At 33.9% G+C, this 23,998-nt stretch overlaps 1 protein-coding gene across 4 annotated transcripts in view; it reads right to left on the bottom strand.

The window, feature by feature from the left end:
- Positions 1-2,879: 2,879 nt before the first annotated feature.
- LOC133175081 (synaptotagmin-15-like) overlaps positions 2,880-23,998 on the bottom strand; it is a 107,199-nt gene continuing 86,080 nt past the window's right edge. For all 4 annotated transcript variants that reach the window (XM_061310202.1, XM_061310203.1, XM_061310206.1 and 1 more), the window contains 6 exons: positions 15,558-15,768; positions 11,524-11,617; positions 11,157-11,327; positions 10,885-10,999; positions 9,856-10,038; positions 2,880-3,643 (listed from right to left, as the gene is read on the bottom strand). In XM_061310202.1, the coding sequence (XP_061166186.1) occupies positions 3,519-3,643; positions 9,856-10,038; positions 10,885-10,999; positions 11,157-11,327; positions 11,524-11,617; positions 15,558-15,768 (899 nt within the window). In that variant the 3' untranslated portion in view covers positions 2,880-3,518. The remainder of the gene's footprint in view (positions 3,644-9,855; positions 10,039-10,884; positions 11,000-11,156; positions 11,328-11,523; positions 11,618-15,557; positions 15,769-23,998) is intronic.

The following is a 23,998-nucleotide window of genomic DNA, read 5'->3' as shown; positions in this document are numbered from 1 at the left end:
AATAACCATTGTTAATTGATAATACGTCGCCGATATATCTAAATGTCGAGTTGAAGGCCACAGCAAATTTTTAATTCTTCTCATGTATAAAATTTTGAATAAATTCTGCTTCATATGAATACAAAAATAATAGGTTTGCTAATAATATAACGGGCACAATGGGAACCCATGGGAATTCCACAGATTGTTGGAAGACCTGCTCCCAGGATCATAAAGCAGTCTTAGACTTAAGTCAGAATTTCATTTATTCAGAAAATGGATATTTATTAGAAACTGATTCTTGAAAATTAAAATTAACAGCATGAAAGGGAAAGGAGCTTTAACACCATTTCAAATTCCACGTGGTTTCTATTGTTAAAATTAAAGAAAGTTGACAAATTTTAACTTAAGTCTAAGACGGCTTAACAATCCTGGGGCCTGGTCTCCAAAAACTACATAGAAATTGTCAATTAGAAACTTAAGCATCTTTTAAAAAAAAAAAAAAAAAAACTTCAGAGTACTTGTGTGTACAATCAGGACGTTTTTTTTAACAAAATAATGATGCAAATGACCAATGTCAAGGTTAGCAAATTTTCGAGCTTCATTTTAATTGAAAAGGCAGCTGTCATTGATGTCAAAAAGCCTGGACATTAACTTATCGCGGTGAATGGTTGTATAAAGTGTTGAAAAGTCGTAAGTTTTGATGTTATTGATTTTGGTAAAATATTGTGATTTCAAGTTTTCTAAAAGTTCCTTGGAGTTTTTAAGTATCCACATCTGATTTACACCATTTCTCAAATATATTGTTGTACAGTACTCCTGAAGTTTCTCCTTCACTGCTGTTAATATTTCTTGCACAAGTACATTTTCGGAGTCCAGTTAAGGTACATGTAAATGATATTAAAATAGTGACTTATCAATGATTTGACCCAATTCCTTTACAGGAATGAATCACTCCCGAATCTCGCCCACCTCCTGCTACTGATATCCTATGGAGTTACAGACCCCCCCCCCCCCTCAAAAAAAAAAAAAAAAAAAAAAAAAAATAAGGAGTACATTATTGCAGATTTTTCTAAGGGAGAAAAGGCTCATTGTCTGAAATATCCCACGTACAACCAAGAAATTAACGATCGCTTTTGATTTTTCTGTTATCAAATGTAAAAATACGAAGTTTCATGCTCAGAGGTCAATGAAGCAATACTTATTTAGAGCAGACTAACACAGACCTGTGGGAAAATCTGAGGTGGGATCAGGTGCCTTGGAGGAGAAAGCAGCTCCTGTTGACAAAGTAATTCCTACCGTGAGTCCCTTATCGGTCAAAACAAAGTAATGCGTAGACAATTCAGTTTGACAATAACGGCATAACAATTAATTTAACAATCTTTCCTTGCGTATCGAATCAATTGGGAGAGAAACTCCATATGCAGGTGATAACATTAGTGTTTGCTACATAAATATGGAGAAGTCTAAAAGTTAAGGTTATCAGGTTTATCATAAATTTAATTGTTTGTTTGACATCAATGTCCATCTCTTCTGAAACATCCACATATGAAACTGTTTCTGTGGTGTTTTTTATATTGAGTTCAGTGGGATATATTGATAATGTAATTGTGGAATTGAAGTAGCAGGAGACGTCTTTTTCATAAAAAAGTTTCTGAATAAATTCCTTTTCATAAAAGTACAGAAACAGGTCCTCTTATAAAGGCAAAATAATTACCCAATTGAATTATAGCAGATTATTGGATCTTTTGAATATTTACATCAGAGTGCTAATGTGTAGAATCGGAATGGTTTTGATTAAAGTAAGTTTGCAAATGACCAATAACAAAACATGAAAACAAGTAGAGCTTTTTCAAAAAGCTTACCGTCTTTAGCAACAGCCTTAAACAATAAACTGATCTAAACCTATCGGGTCGTATAATTCTTGAAAAAATTTTTGTTTTGTATTTCTTCATTAGTTTTTTCTGACATAAGCTGTACCAAGTGAAACGTTAACAGACGCTCGGCTGTCTCCGGAAACTTCGGCTGCTGAGATCATTCGGCAAACCTCGGCTGATTCCGTCACCTTTGTGATGAGGTACGAATCGGCCGAGGTGTTGCCGAGATTAGACAAAGGGAAAAAGAATACATACAAGCTCTAAAGCTTGCATGCAATAAAGATCAATTCTGTTAACAATGAAAATATAGAAACGTTTTTTGGCAATTTCTATAAAAAAAAAAAAAAAAAAAAAAAAAAAAAAAAAACTAGCATGTGAAATCGAATTACTTAGTGCCAATATCCACTGTTCGTTTTGTCATATTTTTTTACGATTGAAAATCTTGAAAAATTGTCAAGTCGTACGAAAATTAGATCATCAGAAAATTATCTCTCTTGCCTTGAACAGCATTTCAACCAATGAAATAATTGAAAATTTTCTCATCATGCAATTTCTACCAATCACAAAAGAGAGGAAGTGCATAGTCCGAAGACTGTAAAATACTTCAACTCTGTATACCGTCTTCCAAGGAAGACGGTAATTACCCATAAGAAAATGTCAAAGCCTCCTCTATATACGATATCAAAATCTTAAAGCCTATTTTGTACACGACCTAACAAGAATACGTATTTTTACCATTATTTATATTATATATATATCACATTGTATTTAGACTAAATGTTAGGACTGTCATCAACCTCTCTCAGATCTTGTGATTTATACTTTTGACTTTTGCTATAAGAATGTGTTGCGCAATAATATATTTTAAATTTAGACTTTAATATCATTTCTTCATGTGGAATTATTTGAATTTAGTTTAAATAATGAATTTACCCTAATGGATTTAGCATTAAAAGTAAGGCTTCAAGATCATTATGTCTGACCAGTGCAAGTTGTCGTCATCGTGAATAAAAACACATAAAATTTAAGTCTGAAATTCTTTATTTTGTGAGCTATGACCATCAGACAAGTTAACAAAAAAAAATACAAAACTGTGTGCATCTGAAATGTCTATTTTACAATATGAATCCTACCCATAGTGCAGGGAATCGACCACTTAAGACGGAACAAATGTTATTATTCCACATTATATACTGTGATGAACTCTAAGAAAAAAAACATGCACCGTAAAAATCAAATAACTTGTTCAATCATGTTTGTGTATAATCAGTGGACTCTCAGTTTGAAAGCAAAGGCAACATATAGAATGATGAAGCAGCTGGTACAGACAGACGGACAAACCAATCTGAACACTGACCGAGACAATCAGGTGAGTCCCACTGTCTGTATCCCTTTGTTACAATCAAGCAAACACACAAATTAAACAAAATCACAATCAAAACTCCTTGTACAGTCAATCAAACCTGTGCCACCAAACACAATCAGACAGTACAAAACAGACAGACAATCATACAAGTCCGTGTAACAGACAGACAAATACATGTAACGATGAGAGAACCATACAAGTCCATGTAACAGACAGACAATCATACAAGTCTGTATAACAGAAAGACAATTAAACCAACATGTGTCACAATCAGACAATCACACAAGTCCAAACGATCACACCAGTGCGTGCCACTGAGTAACTTGGTCTCTTTGATTTGCCACCATTTCGTTCCAATGGTCCAATTCCTTTCCTCTGGCAAACATGAAAGATCCCAGAATCACTCTTCCTATTATTTTATCTGCAATTTAAAAAAGAGTCAGTTTTGTTATTACAGGGGCATCGGTGTTTACTTCATAAGGACAAGAGGCCGATGGGCCTTGACGGTCATCTACATATATCTTGAATTTCTCCACTTTAGCCCAAACCGGAACTGAAACCTAGCTGGCCTCATTAAAAAAAAAAATTAAAAATACTGATTGGCGAGAATATATATATTCATGTATCATGCAACTTTTCGCCTAAAAAGTTCAGAGTAGTAAGACAGTCAGATCCTAGCCTGATCCATGATATGAACTTTACAATTATTGAAAAGGCTAGCTGCTCATTATTATCAGACAAACAATTTGCTTCCTAGATGCCCTTGAGTAAAAATATTTTCAAAGATGTATCTTCAAATTATAAGAAACATAGCCCCATCCATGGGTCCATGAATTCTTACCATTTTGGTAGAGGGATAAGTGTTCATTACGTGACCAGTTTGACTATTAGATGTCTGTGGGTAAGATAGAAGATATTCAATCGTGTATTTTCAAAACATGACAAACTTAGCCATACCCTGGAGCCGGAAAGCTGGACTCATGGCAAATGACTTTAACAGTTTGAGTAAAGGGTTGAGTATTCATTGTTATCACATAATTAGTTTGCTATAGTTTAATCTTGATAACAATTTGCCTGATACATGTAAATGATTAAATAAGAAGGTTTCTAAAGGTGTAACATATTTTAAATACATGACCGTAGTAGTACCTCCCTGGGACCTGAACTACGTATGGGCCAGCTGGAGCACGAATTTCACAATTTTGATAGAGTACAAAGTATTTATTAAAATCAGAGACAGTTTGCCTGCTAAATGCCCATGAGTAGAGAAAAAATTTTTTTAAAACGTGTTTTCAATTTATATCCAATTAAGCCCAATCTGAATAAGGCCTGAATTATAGTCCCAGGGGCCATGGATTTCAGTTTTTGAAGAAGTAAAGAGAGGATTTTTATAAGATTTGATGAAATTCCAATATATGTTCAACCTAGGTCCATACTGGAGTCTGGAATCAAGGGTCATGGCTTTCACAATTAAACTGAAGGGTTCATGGTTCATCATAATCAGTGCTAACAGTTTGATGGCATAACATTATCATACTAAAAGTTTCCCTGATGGATGTCCTTGAGTAAAGAAGATTTTTCAAAGATAGCGTGAAATTTGATGGTTTTGACCCCACCTCTCAGGCCTAGACAGGCAGGGCCATGGATTCAACAATTTTTGTTTCCTTTTACTCATAGAAGTTATAGATGAAATTGGTTCAAAAGCTAAAAATGTTCAAAAGTTTACGCACTTTGCATGAAGACGGATGAAAAAAGAAAAAGGTCATCTGATTCAAGTTACCTAAACAATCTTTAGATGAATGTATCGTTTTAGTCATAATACATTCATTAACTTTGTTATAAACAGCACAGGATATTAATTTTTTATCTTGTTACAGAAATTAATATAATTACAAAACGGATAATCTAGCTGCCAGACAAGTATAATTTATTACAGTAGGTCTTGCAAAGTTAACATTTAAATCAAACTGAGACAATGGGTTAAATGTCTAATTAGACCAAAATAATAATCATAATAATGACTTCCAAGTCATCCCAAGGCAGTGATTATTGTCATCCGATGTTAAAACATTATAAACTGGTCACTCCTATACGATCCACTGATTTTGTACAGTTCGAAGAAACAACATTACCAAGAGGCCAACGAGTCTTGATGATCACCAGTCATCTCAGCCCTGCTATTCTTCATAATTTTTAATTGATATTTTTTATCCTTATTGTTCTCATGGAAGTGTTTTGACCTCATATTGTGGCCCAAGTTTATCACCAAGGGTGGTGATTTAACCTACATGTAATTTGAATCAACACAACATAGGTATTTTTAAAATCTCTGACGAACATGGCTTACTGTTCTGGAGAAAGGTTGTCAAAAGTTTACATGCATTATGTAAAATATGCTTCGATCTAATGTCACCCAAACTTGAGGGTCTGTATCTACAAGTAAAACTTGAATATTGACAAAGCTTGCATTGTTATATGATTCGGTGTGAACGTGCTACTATAGAAAAGATTTACAAAAATATATTCATATATTTCCCGTGTAAGGTTTCTTATTGTGGCTTGCCCTACCACCAGGATTTATGATTTAAACATTACCTTGGAATCTTGCATATCAATTATACTAATAGTGGCCTTGTGGTTGTTGGCAAGAAAATATTAAAAGATTTTTTTTCTTTATAGGTCCCTTTGTAAAACTTTGATCCCTGCCCTTGAAAGGAAGTATAAGCATTCATTTGAATAAATTTGAACTCTTTTCACCCAATGATATTTTCTAGCAAGTTTCGTGGAAATTAGTCCATCGGTTCTGGAGAAAAACAAGAGGCCCAAGGGCCTTAACGGTCACCTGAGTATAATACAACAATTTAGAGGATCCATAGAGTATAAAATGAAATGAAAGGTGAAGCTTTGTTGCCCAAAAGCAAAAATAAGCAAGAAAAATAGGGTGATCAGGATCAACAAAATAATTAATCTAGTATTCATTGACAGTTTATAAATTAGGTTCTAATCTGTTCCCCATTTATCACTTTCACTATCCAGTATATTAAAAACCCATCAGTGCTTCTGGACTACAGTGTATTTTAATTTCTTGTTGAAATCTCTTACATTGGCCTCTCTTGGTCTTTGATGAACATTTAATAAGACAAGTTATTTTTGTTCCATTTTTATTTATCTATTACTTACAAGTCAAAACTATGAAAATACTTTTTGTATTATACAATAAAAATTCTTGAATAATTCTCTTATTCTATTAACCTTTCAAGTACATTGTTGCCAGGGGCAGAGAAGAAGATTTTCAAAGAAAAAATTCACCTTTACTATAGGATCTATATAGCCCCACCCTATCACCAGAACCCCTGTCCATGGGGCCATGAATTTCAAAATTTTGGAAGAGGCATCATTGCTTATCATAACAATGTACTTTGTTTGTTTCAAAAATATCCAGGAGCAGAGAAGAAAATTTTTAAAGCATTAATGCATTTTCACTACATAATAAATAGAGCCCAGCCCTAACATCAGAACCCCTGATCCAGGGGTCATGAAAATCCCTATTTTGGAAGAGTCACCCATGCTTATCATAACTATGTATTTAATTTGTTTCAATAATACCCAGGAGTAGAGAAGAAGATTTTCAAAGAAATAATGCACTTTCACTATATGATCTATATAGCCCCGCCCTAGCACCAGAGCCCCTGACCCTGGGGCTATAAATTTCACAATTTTGGTAGAGTCACCCTTGCTTATCATAACTATGTATTCAATTTGTTTCAATAATACCCAGGAGTAGAGAAAAAATTTTCCAAAGAAATAATGCACTTTCACTATATGATCTATATAGCCCCGCCCTAGCACCAGAACCCTGACCCTGGGGCCATGAATTTCACAAATTTGGTAAAGTCACCCTTGCTTATCATAACTATGTATTCAATTTGTTTCAATAATACCCAGGAGTAGAGAAGAAGATTTTCAAAGTAATAATGCACTTTCACTATATGATCTATGTAGCCCCCCCCCCCTCCTCCTGGCACCAGAACCCCTGACCCTGGGGCTATGAATTTCACAATTTTGGTAGAGTCACTCTTGCTTATCATAACTATGTATTTAATTTGTTTCAATAATACCTAGGCGTAGAGAAGAAGATTTTCAAAGAAATAATGCACTTTCACTATATGATCTATATAGCCCCGCCCTAGCACCAGAACCCCTAACCCTGGGGCCATGAATTTCACAATTTTGGTAGAGGGCTCAATGCTTATTACAATGATGCCAACAGTTTGACTGCTTGATGTCCAGGAGTAAAGAAGAAGATTTTTAAAGATTGCATTAATTTTGGTGGTTTTAGCCCCACCCCTCAGGCCCCAGGGGGGTACGGACCATGATATTCATAAATTTTGTTCCCCTTCACACATAGATGCCATATGCTAAAATTGGCTGAAATTGATTCAGCGGTTTCAGAGGAGAAGCTGAAAATGTTCAAATGTTAACACACGACGGACGACGCACGACGACGGACGAAAACAGATAGCAATAGGTCACCTGAGTGACTCAGGTGACCTAAAAATCGAAATGCCAAAAGTTTACAATAGACAGAGACGAAATGTTCCCGGTGGCCTTTGCTCAGTTGATCTAAAAATGTTTACATGTATTTTTGAACCATAAGGTGATCAAAACTAAAGCGTTCCAAGGAACGCATGTGTATCCTGCTATAGCATCACAGACATAAATAAAACTAAGGGTTGGTCATCAATTTCATTTAGATATTATACTATCATTATAGTTTAAGCAAAGAGAAATCCACGGATAGTAAGACAGCGATAAATATCATAAAAGTTACGATCAATAAAAATTAAAGTTAAAATGAAATATACAGAGATAAAGAACAGTGTTCAAGCTCAAAAGTCCATTCAAACAATACAAATCAGGAGCAGAGCAAACACGGACCTTTCAAACATCAGAGGTGGGATCAGACGCCATGGAGGAGTGAGTATCCCCTGCCCACACCTGCCGTGTGCTCATCATGATCGGGAAATAACGGAAAAAATCCGTCGACAATTCAGTGGGTAAATAATGGCCTAACAATTAGTATGAAGAATGTCAGTCAGCATTTGACTTAAATGATAGATTGTATTTGCTGACAAGGTCATTGTATCAACCATAGAACTTACAAAATGATGACTTTAAACGCGACTGTTGATATTCTTGTTTCCCACCTCTGATGTTTTGGAGGTCCGTGTTTGCTCTGCACCTATCTTGTAATGTTTAATGGACTTTTGAGCTTGAATACTGTTCGTTATCTCCAAATATTTCATTTCATCAACTTGTTTCTCAATAACTTACCACCTTTTAGAAATTGTTCATACGTAGAGCATGCTCTTGTGTATCGAATCAACTAAGAGATATAAACCCCATATGCAGGTGATGAGGGTATATTGCTGCATAAGTAGGGGAAGTTAATGATTGAAAAGTCAATCACGTTTATCATAAAGCTTGGTTGTTAGATTACCTTTAACGTCTATTTCTAGATAAATATCCAAATATGAAACAGATGTGTCAGACTCTGTGGTATCTTTTATTTCAAGCTCACTGGGATATGTCGTGTCGACACATGAATGGGAATTGATAATATTTCGTCGATATATTTAAATGTCGAGTTGAAGGCCACAGCAAGAATTTTCTTTTTCTCATGCATAAAATTTTAAATAAAGTTAATATAAACCTTTTCTGTCCAGTCGAAAAAAATTATTATTACAAGTTTTCAAGAATACCCCAAATTCACAATGAAAAGTCGGTATACTGATGCCGTTTTAATTTTGTTAAAGATAACTATTAGAACGATCGGAAAATCCAATGGTGTTTTCCTTCAAGTCGAAAACATCACTCGGACTTTTCTGCCAAGTCGAGAAAAACCGAAATTTTAACGTGTTTGAAGGAAAAGGTCGAGTGATTTCCGATTGCTAACAGAATGCATTTAAGTTCAGTATGTGTGGTTAAAGTAATTTATACATTTGAAATAAAATATCAGTAGCTAATAAACATGATTATAAATGTTAGTTAACAAAGCAATACTTCTTAAAATTCAAAAGACAAAACAACGGTTCAGTGGAAATATGCTAAAAGTCAAGGTCAGGTGACCTGTAACGCTGATATATTTTAACATATCTTATGACAAACAGTGCACTTGCCAAATAGCATAAATTTGCCTCGAAAAAGATAAAGAATATGTGTATATCGGCACTTTGGTGTATTTTGAAAAGTAGGTCAAAGGTCAAGTTCAAAGGTCACGAGGTCGTATTTTATAAAAGCCATTCTTCCAAGCAATACATACAGCCTAATATCAAATTCTGACCTTTAACAGTTCTCAAGATATAAGGTGTGACAGACGGACGGATGGACAGACAGTCAGACGCCGGGCAAAGTGATCCCAAAGTGTCGCTCTGGGTCCGCGGCCATAAGTCTTAGACGAGCTCACTTTTGATCTCAGTCTCACTTTTACTAAAGGAAAAATGAGACTGAGATCAAAAGTGAGATCATCTAAGATTTATGGCCCCGGGGCCAGCTCTGAAGGCGACACAATAATAACATAAAATGATGCAAAACGCTCTAGAAAACCCGGAAGTAAATATTGACGTAACTAACCTTTATGTCCACTGGAATGCTGCATGATGGTTAGACTTAGACTTGCAGCGTCTAGACTTGTAACGGGAAGTTTGAATGTGAAAGATTCGTTATAATTAGGAGACTCTGTTTTCTTCAGTACTTCCGTTTTCTTTGTTTTCACCACTTTGTTTTGGACTAGAACACTGACTTTAACATATGTATCTACAAAAAAAGAAATAAATTTGGCTGATTGTCAAGGATAACTAAGGAAATGACCTATCATGTAACATCTATTATAGAAGTGTAAACCAAACTGAAATGGATGATTCTTTTCCATGCACTGAAATTTAAGTGCACTATGTATTTAAAAAGCTATTTTCGAAATTTCTCTTACTTAAAATGCAGGTTAATGTTAATGCAAACGACTTACAATTATTTTCAATCTACAATATCAATGTGGTTTTTAGAACATCATCAGTCGCTAACTTTGAGTATATGTAGTGCATCCGTCTTTGTGTTTTTATAGGATTCTCGGATTCCCCAACTCATTCCCTCGTGTAGAGACCGGTCCTTAACACGAATATTCGTGCATCTCTCTACATTTAAAATAACTTTACATTCCCTAAAACTTTCCCCTTCAGTCTGCGAAGTTAATCATGTAGGTTTTGAGAATATCTCTTATTCAATATCTATAACAGCGGAAGCCATAAATTCAATAAGCTCTTGTGAAACTTCTCTAAACACGCAGACTCAGTGGCCAACCTCCCATGCTAATCCTGAATTACGTAACACCGATCGACAGCGGTGTTTTTGTAACTCTTTTGATCTTATTGTATATCAGATTATATCCCTTAGCGAGTATTTGATGGGTTATAGATTACTTGCAGTTTCGTGACTTTCAAGCCTGCAACTTGCTCTCATTCACCACCAATTTCAAAAGTCAGGGAATAATTGTCATGTCGCGAATATTTACCAGAAATCAAAATAACCCATTTTGTTCAAACTTGTGTAGGCTAGTCCGGATATAGAACTTCTGCATTATAACATATTACTACTTTATTTACTCACCACTGGGTTGGCTGTCGTACTTGAGGTCCCGTGCTTCTAATACCCCCACCGTTAGACGTTCCAGGTGGTTATTGTAGCAGAGGGCTACAAGCAGTTCTCCTTTATCAGCTGTCGTCTATAAAATATCAACATTGATAAGCAATTTGTATTTAAATTTATAGGTCTTCATCTGCCTCGCAAAAAGACATTACTAATATCTATTTTCCTTGTATTAATATTCTACAAGCAAATAGCCCAATTATCATTTTTTATTTGTTTCCTTTCTTTTGTACCTCAGTGACCTCCCTTTCGAGGTCCCTCCATATAACAAGGCGTTCATTGCTCTCTGCGTCATGGTCCTTGAGAGGGTAAAGGGCATGACCTATGACATTATGACGTTTGTGACGGTCTACGTCATAAACAGTCATTTTCAGCATCCGGTCCTGTAGCGACCTATAGGATACCTATCAATAGATGAAAGCTAGTAGTCATACCAACCATCCCAAAATACGGTAATACAAAGTATTCAGGATTTTTTAAAGCAATTCTTAAATTAGGCCGCACTTACACTATCAATTGTTTTAGTCCATCATAAATAGGAAAATTCTCCATGTTCAGATGATATGTTTTTGACCAAAATGTACAATTATGTATCATTACCTGAAAAACAAAACTCTCTTCAAACTTTGGGTTACATGTCTTCTTTTTGAATTTAGATTGTAAATATCGACGTTCATCAGGCATTAAATACAATCTGTAACGAGATGATTAAAATGTGTGTATATACGTTGTATCACATTATGGTTTACAATTTGATATGTCATTGAACGTCTTTCCCCCGACAAACCAGAAGTCTCTGACGAGATTGTAGCTCTACTGGTTGTACTTATAAAGGAAGATAAAAGTAGCACTTGGACTTGAAACTTTGCAACAGCAATAAATAGAAAAATGATCCTTGGTTTAGTCTCTTTTTGTGGCAAGATTTATTGCAATCAGACTAAAACTGTAGGAGGAGTAGGTTTTTAAAACAATTTTACAGAAATTTCGATTTAAGTAACCATGGCAACATCATTAATCAAAATCAAAAAACAATAACACATATTATGTTTCTCAGTGTAGTCTACTTGTATGTCACGTTATACTGAAATCAGTCAAAAAGTGTAGGAGGAGTAGCGTTTTGAAAGTATTTCAAGAACATTTCTATTTGTAGTAACCATGGCAACACTCTTCATCGAAATCCAAAACTGGTACAGAGAATTATGTATCTTAGTGCAGTTTACTTGTGTGCTAAGTAATACTAAAATCGGACCAAAACTGTAGGAGAATATAGCATTTTGACGGCATTTCAAGGAAATTTCTATTTTTAGTAACCATGGTAACAATGTTCATCGAAATCAAAAACTGATACACAGAATTATGTATCTTAGTATAGTCTGCTTGTGTGCTTAGTTATATTGAAATCAGACCAAAACTGTAGGAAAGCATTTCACAGAAATTTCTATTTTTAGTAACCATGGCAACATCGTTCATTGAAATCAAAAACCGATATACAGAATTATGTAGCTTAGTATAGTCTACTTGTGTGCCAAGTTATTTGAAATCAGATCAAAACTGTAGGAGAAGTAGTGTTTTGAAAGTTTTCACAGAAATTTCTATTTTTAGTAATCATGGCAACATCATTCAATGAAATCAAAAACCCCTACACAGAATTATGTATCTTAGTGTAGTCTACCTGTTTGCTAAGTTATATTGATATCAGACCAAAACTGTAGGAGGAGTAGCATTTTGAAAGTATTTCCCAGAAATATCTGTTTTTAGTTATCATGGCAACACCGTTCATTGAAATCAAAAACCGATTCACAAAATTATGTATCTCAGTGTAGTCTACTTATGTGCCAAGTTATATTGAAATCAGACCAAAACTGTAGGAGGAGTAGCGTTTTGAAAAATTGTTTACAGACGGACGGACAGACAGACGGACAGACGGACGGACGGACGACGAACACCTTACTATCGCGTAAGCTCTTCTGGTCTCTGACCAGTAGAGCTAAAAAGGATAACAGGTGGATTCCAGTATAGTAAGAAGTCGTAAAAAATTACTTATAATGATAAAGGATGGTAAAGTTTGTGTGGGATCATAGCACAAACAAATAATTTTTATGTTTAATTTGGCAGAGCAAACTGGGCCACCTGTTTCAACTCTGAGACAAGTGAAATGAGTTCAAAAACACATATCGTGTAACAAAGAAACCTAAAATAAATCTTTTTTAAAGTAATATTATAAAAGTCACCCCGGCGCAGTAGTGTAAATGATAAAAGATAAAATATTCAGATGAACAACACTTTGTAACATATTGTGGAACAGATGGTTTCATATTATAAAAGTGTAGGAATTTTTTTTGGTAAAGAACCCGAGACTGTAGCAAAAATCCGTACCTTCATATAAATCAGTCTTTATAAGTCGATACTGTGGATGTGTGACTAGATTTACAACGGAATAAAAGGAGACGGCAAATAAACCCCGACGTCTACGAGGATTCTGTAACCACTAAATGTCACACATGAAAGATGCAGCTTTATCATGGTTTATGTCTCTTCGGAATACGACATTCAGAATTATTAAGATTCTCCAAATTGACTTTGATTTTCTATTGTGTCTACTTCTCTGTGAGATTAAACAACAGTGCTTCCTGAAATCTTTTTTGCTCAATATTTTAATTATCCAGTAATTGTATTTAAAAATCATTCATTATTTAATTTTTCTCAAAGATAAGTTTTGACTTAATCAGAAGTATGAAAGGGAGCCAAGTATCATAATTCCTAACAAGCCGGTTTCTAGTGAAGATTTGATGACTATTCCAACATTTCCTAAGTAAACAAGCGTATCTAATGCTCTAATTATTTAAATATGAGTAGAGACAAAGTATTTAATATGTTTGACATTTTTTCAAATATGCTTTATCGTTTGTTTCCTGTACTTTTGTAAATGGAGAAGGAACATCTGTTTCGTCCCAAAAAAATCATTCATGACGCGAAGCACGGTATCAATATCTTCTTCACAAGACTCTGAAATATCTGGGCAGAGAACCAGTACAATCTTTGGACTACTTTGATCGGTATAACTGTATATAAACACTACAGTTAATATGACAGAATGTTTAGTTGTGTCTCCCAGTAAGAGATGTAGCTTATGATAATTTTAGAAGATTAGTGTATTTTCATCAACAAGGTATCAACTCAAAAAACTTGGCTGAAAAATGAAATTTGAAGATAACGAAAAGTAATCAAGCTCAAAAGTCAATTGAAACAATACAAGTTGTGAACAGAGCCACGGACCTCTAAAAACATCAGAGGTGGGATCAGGTGACATAGAGGAGTAAGCATCCCTTGTGAACAGTTCACACCCGCCTGTGTTCCTTGTCATGATCGGGTAACGAAAAAATCTAATGTTTCACAAAAAAATCCAATTTTTTTCACCAAAGAATACTGCAATGTTAAACATTAACTCATAGCTTTTAGTTATTATAATGAAATAAACTATTATTAAACTAGAACTGTCCAAAAGGGACAAATACCCCCCGCTGGGTTTTTCAGAGAAGGTACCAAATCACTAATGTTTTCTAGATGTGAGAGGTCTTCACAATTTGCTTAAACATTTAGAGTGAAAATTTAATTACTCGTTATATTTTTTTAAGGAATGAAACTAATGTGCAGCCTAATAAAACATCAATACTAATAATTACAGTGTTTTTTATTACATTGAAAAAATAGTTTGCAACTATCTGTCATCTTTGGGAGACATGACACTCTGCAAATTGATTGTTGAAAAAAAATATCATAATTAATTATACAAAGTCAAATTGATCTTAATACCTTTATATCATACTCATTTTAAAAATAAAAGGCTGGTTTCAGTTACTATGTATTTTGACAGACATAAATTACAATTAAGAGGCTTAGACAACAGAGATCTTTATTTCTTTCTGCCCAATTCATTCCCAGGAGATATAGATAAGACCTGCTTGATCAGAGATGCCCTAACAGCTTCCCACACTGAACTCATTAATTAATCTTTTACTGGATGCATGTCCACTCATTACTCCAAAGGGACAAATAGATTTACACTATCTGCTGTGTAATGTAAAAGCTGTTTTTAATATTTTGTGATTTTTTTTAGTTCTAATGAGTAGTTTTAAGCTGTAGTTCACATTTTTGTACAGATGTTCTAGATTCTATGTCTCAAACCTTAGACATGAACCCGAAATGACTAAGTCAATAAAAATGAAAAAAAAACACCTGTAAAATGCAGAAAAATTATCAAAAATGTTGAAAATACCAGGTGCACATCTTCATATGGTAAATAATGAGTGTACAAATTTTCATACAAATCTATGCAATAGTCTCTGGGAACAGATCCGGACAAAACCACATAATAAAAATAAAAAAAAACACCTGTAAAATGCCAAAAAATTATCCAATCATGATGAAAATACCAGGTGCACACCTTCATATGGCGAATAATAAGTGTACAAATTTTCAGACAAATCCTTGCAACAGTTTCCAAGAAATGGTCCAGACAAAATCTCGTCTACAGACAGATGGACAGACAGACGGACATGCTGATTCCAATATACCCCCCTAAACTTCGTTTGCGGGGGGTATATCAATGGCATACGATATACTACTGGTCTAACCTGATGAATGGGTCACAGCTGCTGTTGTTGCCATATTGACGGGTTGGGAGGTTCTTTGCCTTCATTAGTGTCACCAGTAGTTTTTCTGTTTCCCTTTCATACTCCACAGCAAACCACACTCTCCCGATATGATCCATAGGGATTTCATAATCATCATCCTCGTCCACAATCTTATAGAGACTGGGATCTATAGAGCCCAAAGCATAGGCACCTACAACATTCATACAGTAATCACAGTCTTATACTTGTATTAATAGAGCCTAAAGAGTAGGCATCTACGACATTATACAGTAATAACACTCTTATAGAGACTGGGATCTATAAAGCCTAAAGCTTTGGCACCTACAACATTCATACAATAAATACAATTTTATAAAGACTGGGGGCTAAAGAGTCTTCAACATTCATATAGTAATCATAATTTAAAGAGACAGGGATCTATGCAGCCCGAGGCGTAGGCATCTTCAATGAATATAAAGATAACGTACAGTAATCATGCTTAATAATCCATTGGAACAATACAAATTGTGATCAGAGCAAACATGGACCTCTAAACACATCAGAGATGCGATCAGGTTCCACGGAGGAGCAAGCATCCCCTGTCGACCGGTCATCCGCGCCGTGTGCTTGTCATGATTAGACACACAGAAATATTCCCGTAGAATTTATTGTGTAAAATAATGACCATACAATTCGTATGAAAAACGTCAGACAACATTCGATTCAACGATAGATTGTACTTGCTGACAAGGTCATTGTATCGACCATAGAATTAGCGAAATGTTGACTTTAAAGGAGACTGTTTAAATCTTTGTATCATCAACTTATTTCTCAATAGCTTGCCTCGTTTTAGGAATTGTTCATAGAAATGTAGGACTTGCTCTTATGTATCGTATCACATGGTAGACATATACTCCATATGCAAGTGTTAGTGGTATATTGCTACATTATAATGGTAGTTGACGATAAAAAAAGTTGAATTCATCACGTTTGTCATTACGTTGTGTTGTAAGTTTGCTCTTAGTGTCTTTTTCTAGTAAAGTATCCAAATACGAAACAGATGTGTCAGACTCTGTGGTGTCTTTTTTACATCGAGTTCAAAGGGATACGTCGAATCAACGTAGGAATGAAAATGAATATTATTGATTGGTAACACGTTGTTAATATATCTTAATGTCGAACTGAAGGCCACAGCAAGAGACTTTTATCATGTAGAATTTTTTTTAATAAACTCTGCTTCACATTAATACAAAAATAGGTCTGCTAATTTCGAGGCACTCTTCGTACCCATGAAAATTCAAACAGAGTGTTGAAAGACTTGATCTAATAAAACCTACATACTACATAGATATTGTTAATCAGAAACTCAAGCACTTCGGAGTACTTGTGTGTTGTACAATCAGATTTTCTTTTTAAAATAAATTTCGCAGATGACCAATGACAAGTTATGTAATTTTACGAGTTCCATTTTTTATTGAAAAAGCAGCTGTCTATGATGTCAAAAGCCTGGACTTACATTTATCTTGGGGAATGGTTACATAAAGTGTTGAAAAGTTGTACGTTTTGATGTGTTGATTTTTGTAAACAATTTGCGATTTCAAATTTTAAGTTGCTTGGAATTTCTGATTAACACGACTTCTAGAACACGTAGCACAGTTCTCCTGAAGTTTGTTCTTTATTGCTGTTAATGTTCTGGTAAGGAGTAGAGAGAGAGGATTGGTGGAACATTTACTAGAGCCCGCTCTGTTGTTTGGATTTGTATGTAGTTTAGGAATCCAGTATCGATGTAGTAATTCAAATTCAATGTGATCGTTAGGAATATTAAAAATATTTAAAACTGACATTCAATTTTTTCCTCCTTAGAAATGGAACTATGAGTATGAGTTGGATACAACATTCGTACAGTAATAAATCTTATAAAGACTGAGATCTAAAGAGTCAAATGCGTAGGCACTTACAACATTCAAACAGTAATCATTATCTTATAGAGATTAGGATATGTATAGAGCCTAGAGTGTCGCCATCGTCCACATTCATACAGTTATCACAATCTTATATGGATTGGAATCTATAGTGCCCATAAGGCGTATTTACCTACAACATTCATATAGTAATCACAATCCAACAGAGACTGCGTGGTATCTATAGAGCCCGAAAGGTAGACAACTACAACATTCATTAGTAATCAGAATCTAATAGAATTTTTTTTACAGCTCGAGTTTCCTAATCTATTTTAATTTTGAATAGGCTTGCCGATTAAAACTCGCACAAGTTATGGAACTTTTTCCCTTTAAATCTTACTTAGATTCTTAAAACTACACATAGTACACATGTAGTACAGATAATACATAATAACTGTACAAAACACTCAGAAACCAATATGGCGTAGCACAACGTAACTCATACGTGTAATAGGTGTTTACTAACAAGAACTTAAAAAAATTACTGTATGGGAGTAATGAAAAACGTAGTTGTAATGGGAGAAAATGACAACTGATAGACAAAATCCAACTCAACGATAGGTTGTATTCCAATCAAAGTCATTTAATCTGCTATGCCCTTTCATTTTCCATTATGAACCCGTCCGCAACAATAACATTTATAATTCCTTAAACGCCGTTGCTCTCACTATAACCGCAGCCTTCACTTTAGCCAAAGTTTGTTTTTGAGAAATATGCTTCCTTATTTTTAATAGCTGTTTTGTAGTATATGTAGGAAAACTTTTAACAGAAAATAAATATATAGGTAACAATAGCAATTCTCAAAAATGACATGGTGAAAAATCTTGGTTATCAGTATTTTCAGCTGTTTTTTTTTTTTTAATCATTCACAAAGAATGTACAAAATTGTATAATAAAAATAACTCCTAATAAAAACAAATCTTCAATCTTATACATATTATTCAGGTTCAAGGAAAAAAAAATACTCTTAACTTTTGTAAAGTTCTCAGGGATCGACATTAACGGTTGTCCGATTGCCCGGGACAAGTAAATTCTCAGTTCGGGCAAGTGAAATTGTCGACATACTTGTCCGATCGGGCAAGTGAATTTTTCTCATACAAATGTACATATTTATTTAGTTTACATTAATTTATAAATAAAACAATAAATTGAACACTTGATTTCCGCCAAGCACCTAACTGACAATGTTTTGCATTCGAAATTCCTTGGTAGCGTTTCTGGATTATACCGTTCATATAAAAATCGAATTTGTTGTTTTCTTTCGTAGGAAATACACTCTACGTCTAACAAAATTTTGTTAACTTCTTATTATGAAATTAGATTATTCACGCACAGAATATAAGTACAGTGTAACACGTTGTATTCTGATCAAGGTAAGATGTATGTTTCGTAGCAACTATCTTCCTTAAGCGTTGCTTCACAGTTATCGCTAAAAATCACGAATCACAAAATGCTCCTACCGCAATTAATTTTTAAAAATATGTTTTTTTCAAAAAAGGAAACGGAGGGTTATTGCTGCATGGCAGTGTATGTTAACAGGTTAAATTTACAAGTACAGCGGTATACATTTATGTACAAATGCAGGGTCGAAATTGTTTCAGGTACCCGGTAGCTCAACTTGCCAAATTGACAGTAGTGTATTTCGTCACATTTTTTCTTTTCATAGCGTTTGCAGTAATTAATAATTTCGTCTCAAGTTCCATCCTAATTTTGGGCAACCAAGTTTTGCATTCGGACAAGTCAAAGTTTGAGATCACTTGCCCGAAGGGCAAGTGAATCTGAAAGTTAATGTCTATCCCTGGTTCTGAGTGAGTGCAAATTGATATAGAGTATGACATCACAGTATGATGTTAGCTGATGATTTTTTTTTAAATTAAATATTATAATTCAATATTTATTTCAAAACTTTTAAATAGATGCAAAAATGCGAAAATATTATTAAAAAAATGCTATTTTCTTATGCTATATACCTGACAAAGGGGTAACTTCTTTCGAACGATGGCTTCAGTAATGTTTATCAAGACGAGTAAAAATGATTTGGTCACAGGGAATGTAAGCAGTTTGTCAGATAACCAAAACGGGCTTTCAAAAGCATGTATCGTGGAATATTGAATGTAATTCATATGAATGGAAGTAATTATTGTTAATTCATAAAACGTCTGTTTATCTGAATGTCGAACTGAAGGCCACAAGTATTTTCTTCTTCTCATGTAGAAGTCTTTGGCTAAATCCTGCTTCATAAGAATATAAAAACAGGTCGCTCGATCAAAGAGCACAATTAGTGCCCATGGAAATTCCAACCGTGTTTTGAAAGACCTGGTCTCCAAAGACTACATAGATGTCAATGAGGAACTCCAGCATCCTTTTAATGTCAACTTCAGAGTATTTGTGTGTAGATTCAGAGTGATTTTTGTAATTTGTTGATGACCGATTCCAAGATATGAACATTTCAGATTTTTATTTTTTATTGAAGAAGCAGTTGTCTATGATATCAAAAATCCCTGTTTTTAATTTATCGTGAGGAATAGCTGTATACAGTGTACAAAAGTCATAAGTTTTGATGTTACTAACTTCTGAACAATTTTATTATTTTCTAAAACCTTTTTGGAGTTTTTAAGATTCCACATTTGATTTACAACACTTTTAGAATATGCTGTAGTAGAGTACGTCTGAGTTTCTCCTTTACATCAGTTAATATTTTGTGTGGGGTAAAGATAGGGGCTTGGAAGAGGATTTGCTGGATCTGGCGATAATGTATCTTTGTTTATAAGGATTTTTATGAAGCTTGGGGATCAAGTATAAGTAGGACTGATCGAACTCATCTTCGTTGACTGGAACGTTAAAAGTATTAAAGACTGAAATATGACTTTGATATGTTCAACCTTAGAAAGTGAACTATGAGTATAAATAGTATAAATTGGACTCCCAGATGTAGAATTAAAACCAAGTTCTTCTAAAATACAGCTATGATAATGAGCCTTACAAACAAGGACGATACTGTTACAAGCCTTGTCTGTTGGATTTCATCATTGAATGGAACAACGTGAATTTAAAAAATCCTTCAGGAAGAGAAGTTTTAAATAATTACCTTACATACAATCATGTAATTACCGCATAGTCAAGATGTTAAGAAAAATTCGACTAATCTCTGTGAACCTCAAAGTTTGTTTGACGGAGTCGGGTTTTTTTTTTATTATTTATTTTTATTTTTTACATATCAGCAATACCATATAATCATAAAAAAAACAAATCAAAACGACATGTATTTCTATGTAGTCAATTTTTCGTACAATCATTGTGTAAGTTTAATTAAGATAAAAACCAGGTCTCTGACGAGGCTTAAGCTCTACTTGTTTGTACTTATAACAAAGGAAGAGAAAAGTAGCACTTGGACTTGTCACTATGCATCAGCAATAAAAAAAATGATCGTTGGGTTTAGTCTGTTTTTGTTGCACGATTTATTGCAATCAGACTAAAACTGTAAAAGGAGTAGCATTTTGAAACAATTGTACAGAAATTTTTATTTTTAGCTACCATGGAAACACCGTTCACCAAAATAAAAAGAAATAGATAACAAAATTTATACCTCATTGTAGTTTACTTGTGCGCCAAGTTATATTGAAATCAGAACAAAATTGTAGGAGGCCTAGTGTTGTGAAAGTATTTCACAGAAATTTCTATTCTTAGTAACCAAGGAAACAAAATTTATCAAAATAAAAAAAAAGATAAATAGAATTATGTATCTTAATGTAGTCTACTTGCATGCCAAGCTATATTGAAATCAGACCAAACCTGTTCGAGGAGTAACATTTTGAAAGTATTTCACAAAAACTTCTATTTTTTGAAACCATGGCAACACCATTCATCGAAATCAAAAAAGGATGTACAAAATTATGTATTTTAGTGTAGTCTACTTGTGTGCCAAGTTATATTGGAATCAGACAAATACTGTAGGAGGAGTAGCATTCTGAAAGTATTTCACAGAATTTTCTATTTTTAGTAACCAGAGAAACGCCATTTATCAAAATAAAAAAAAAACAATATACAGAATTATGTACTTTAGTGTAGTCTACTTATGTGCCAAGTTATATTGAAATCAGACCAAAACTGTAGGAAGAGTAGCATTTCGAAAGAAATTTCTAACCACAGAAATACCATCATTGAAATAAAAAAAAAAAGGATAAACAGAATAATGTACCTTAGTTTAGTCTACTTGTGTACCAAGTTATACTAATATCAGGCCAAATACTGTAGACGGAGTAGTGTTTTGAAAGTATTTCACAGAAATTTCTATTTTAAGTAACCATTAAAAAGCTGTTCATCGAAATCAAAAACCGATAGGCAGAATTATGTATCTCAGTGTAATCTACTTGTGTGCCAAATTATACAGAAATCAGACCAAAACTGTAGGATTTTTTTAAACAGAAGCTCAATTGTTTATCGATTCAAAAGTAAACAAATTGGAAATGTATATTTATGCACACTAAATGATATGAAGATAACGAACAGTATTCAAGCTCAAAAGTCCATTAAACAATACAAATTTTTGAGAAGAGCAAACACGAACCTCCAAAACATCGGAAGTGGGATCAGGTGCCATGGAGGAGTGAGCATCCTCTATCGACCTGTCACAACCGCCGTGTGCTCCTTGTCATGACCGGGAAATAACGGAAAAAAACCGTCGACAATTCAGTTTGTAAATAAGTATGAAAAACGTCAGTCAGCATTTGACTTAATGATAAATTGTATTTACTGATAAAGTCATTGTATCGACCATAGAACTTACGAAATAACGACTTTAAACGAGACTGCTGATATTCTTGTTTCATCAGCTTGTTTGTCAATAACTTACCTCGTTTTAGAAATTGTACATACGTAGAGCATGCTCTTGACTATCGAATCAACTGAAAGATATAAACCCCGTGTGCAGGTGATGAAGTATATTGTTGCATAAGTAAGGGAAGTTGATGATTGTAAAGTTAAAGTCATCACGTTTACTTTAAAGCTTTGTTGTTAGATTACCATTAAGGTCTTTTTCTAGTAAAATATCCAAATATGAAACAGTTGTGTCAGAATCTGTGGTATCTTTAATTTCAAGCTCACTGGGATATATTGTATCGACATAAGAATGGAAATAAACATTGTTAATTGATAATACGTCGTCGATATATCTAAATGTCGAGTTGAAGGCCACAGCAAGTTTTTTTTCCCTTTTTCACGTATAAGATTTTGAACAAATTCTGCTTCATATGAATACAAAAATAGGTCTGCTAATAACGGGGCGCAATTGGTACCCATGGAAATTCCAATAGATTGTTAGAGAATCTGGTCTCCAAAAACCACATAGATATTGTCATTCAGAAACTCAAGCATCTTTTTAATATCAACTTCAGAGTAATTGTGTGTACAATCAGAATGCTTCTTAACAAAATAATTTTGCAAATCACTAATAACAAGGTAAGAAAATTAACGAGTTCCATTCCTATTGAATAAGCAGCTGTTAATGATATCAAAAAGCCTGGGCTTCAATTTATCGTGGGAAATGGTTGTAATATAAAGTTGAAAAATCGTAAGTTTTGATGTTGTTGATTATGGTAAAAAAAAAAATTAATTTAAATTTTCCAAATGTATCAAGTTTTATTTAGATCAGACAAAACTATTGGAGGATTTTGCAGTAATTCAGAGAGATTCTTCTATTTGGGATCCACTGACAACGCTTGTACCCTTCATCGATAAAAATGTGTACTTATATATAACCTATAAATAGTACTAAGCTTTGTTCGATTCCGACATAAACTGTAAAAAGGATAAACATTTCAAAAAATAAATAATTTAAAAAATGATAATAAAAAATAGAAAAAACATTATTCTTTTCAAAGTAAAGCATCAGCAGCATTCGTCAAAATTTAAATTTTTACATCTCTGACAAAATTCTTCCTTTTTTCATGTATCATATAATTATTTATAGAAGTACAGTCTAGCTACAGCTTGGATAAAGAAACTATTTGGACCTATTTTAACGATTGTCTGGCTACAAAACAAAAAGAAAAAAAGGATGTACTTTTGCAGAGCATCAACAGAGTAGGATTAAAGTATAGAATACTGTTATGTTACTAAATCAGAGATCTCCTAGAGGTTTATTTTTGATAGACCCTATGTATCGAGTTTCACGATTTATTCAGATAGACGAAAAAGTCCAATCTTCTACACATTTTAAGTAAAATGTGAGAAGAATTAAAAGAGTTTCATTTTGCTTCTGTTTTGCAGCAAATTGACGAAACAATCACATTTTATGCTAAATATGTCATTCACAAATTATAATTGTATTTTTTGCAAATAATCCAAAAATGGCGTGATAGGTCAGAAGTATTTGTGATGATACAACAATACTGAAATCGATTAGTTTATTTGGTAAAATTGGCCGCTCTTAGGATCGGAGTAAGCCTGCTGGCAGCCATTACTATTTTTTCCCAGAATGAA

Source organism: Saccostrea echinata, unplaced genomic scaffold, assembly GCF_033153115.1.
Source record: "Saccostrea echinata isolate AGI-Se365-2 ecotype Australia unplaced genomic scaffold, CSIRO_AGI_Sech_v1 ptg000060l, whole genome shotgun sequence".
Lineage (NCBI taxonomy): Eukaryota > Metazoa > Mollusca > Bivalvia > Ostreida > Ostreidae > Saccostrea > Saccostrea echinata.
This window is presented reverse-complemented; position numbering and strand designations above follow the sequence as displayed.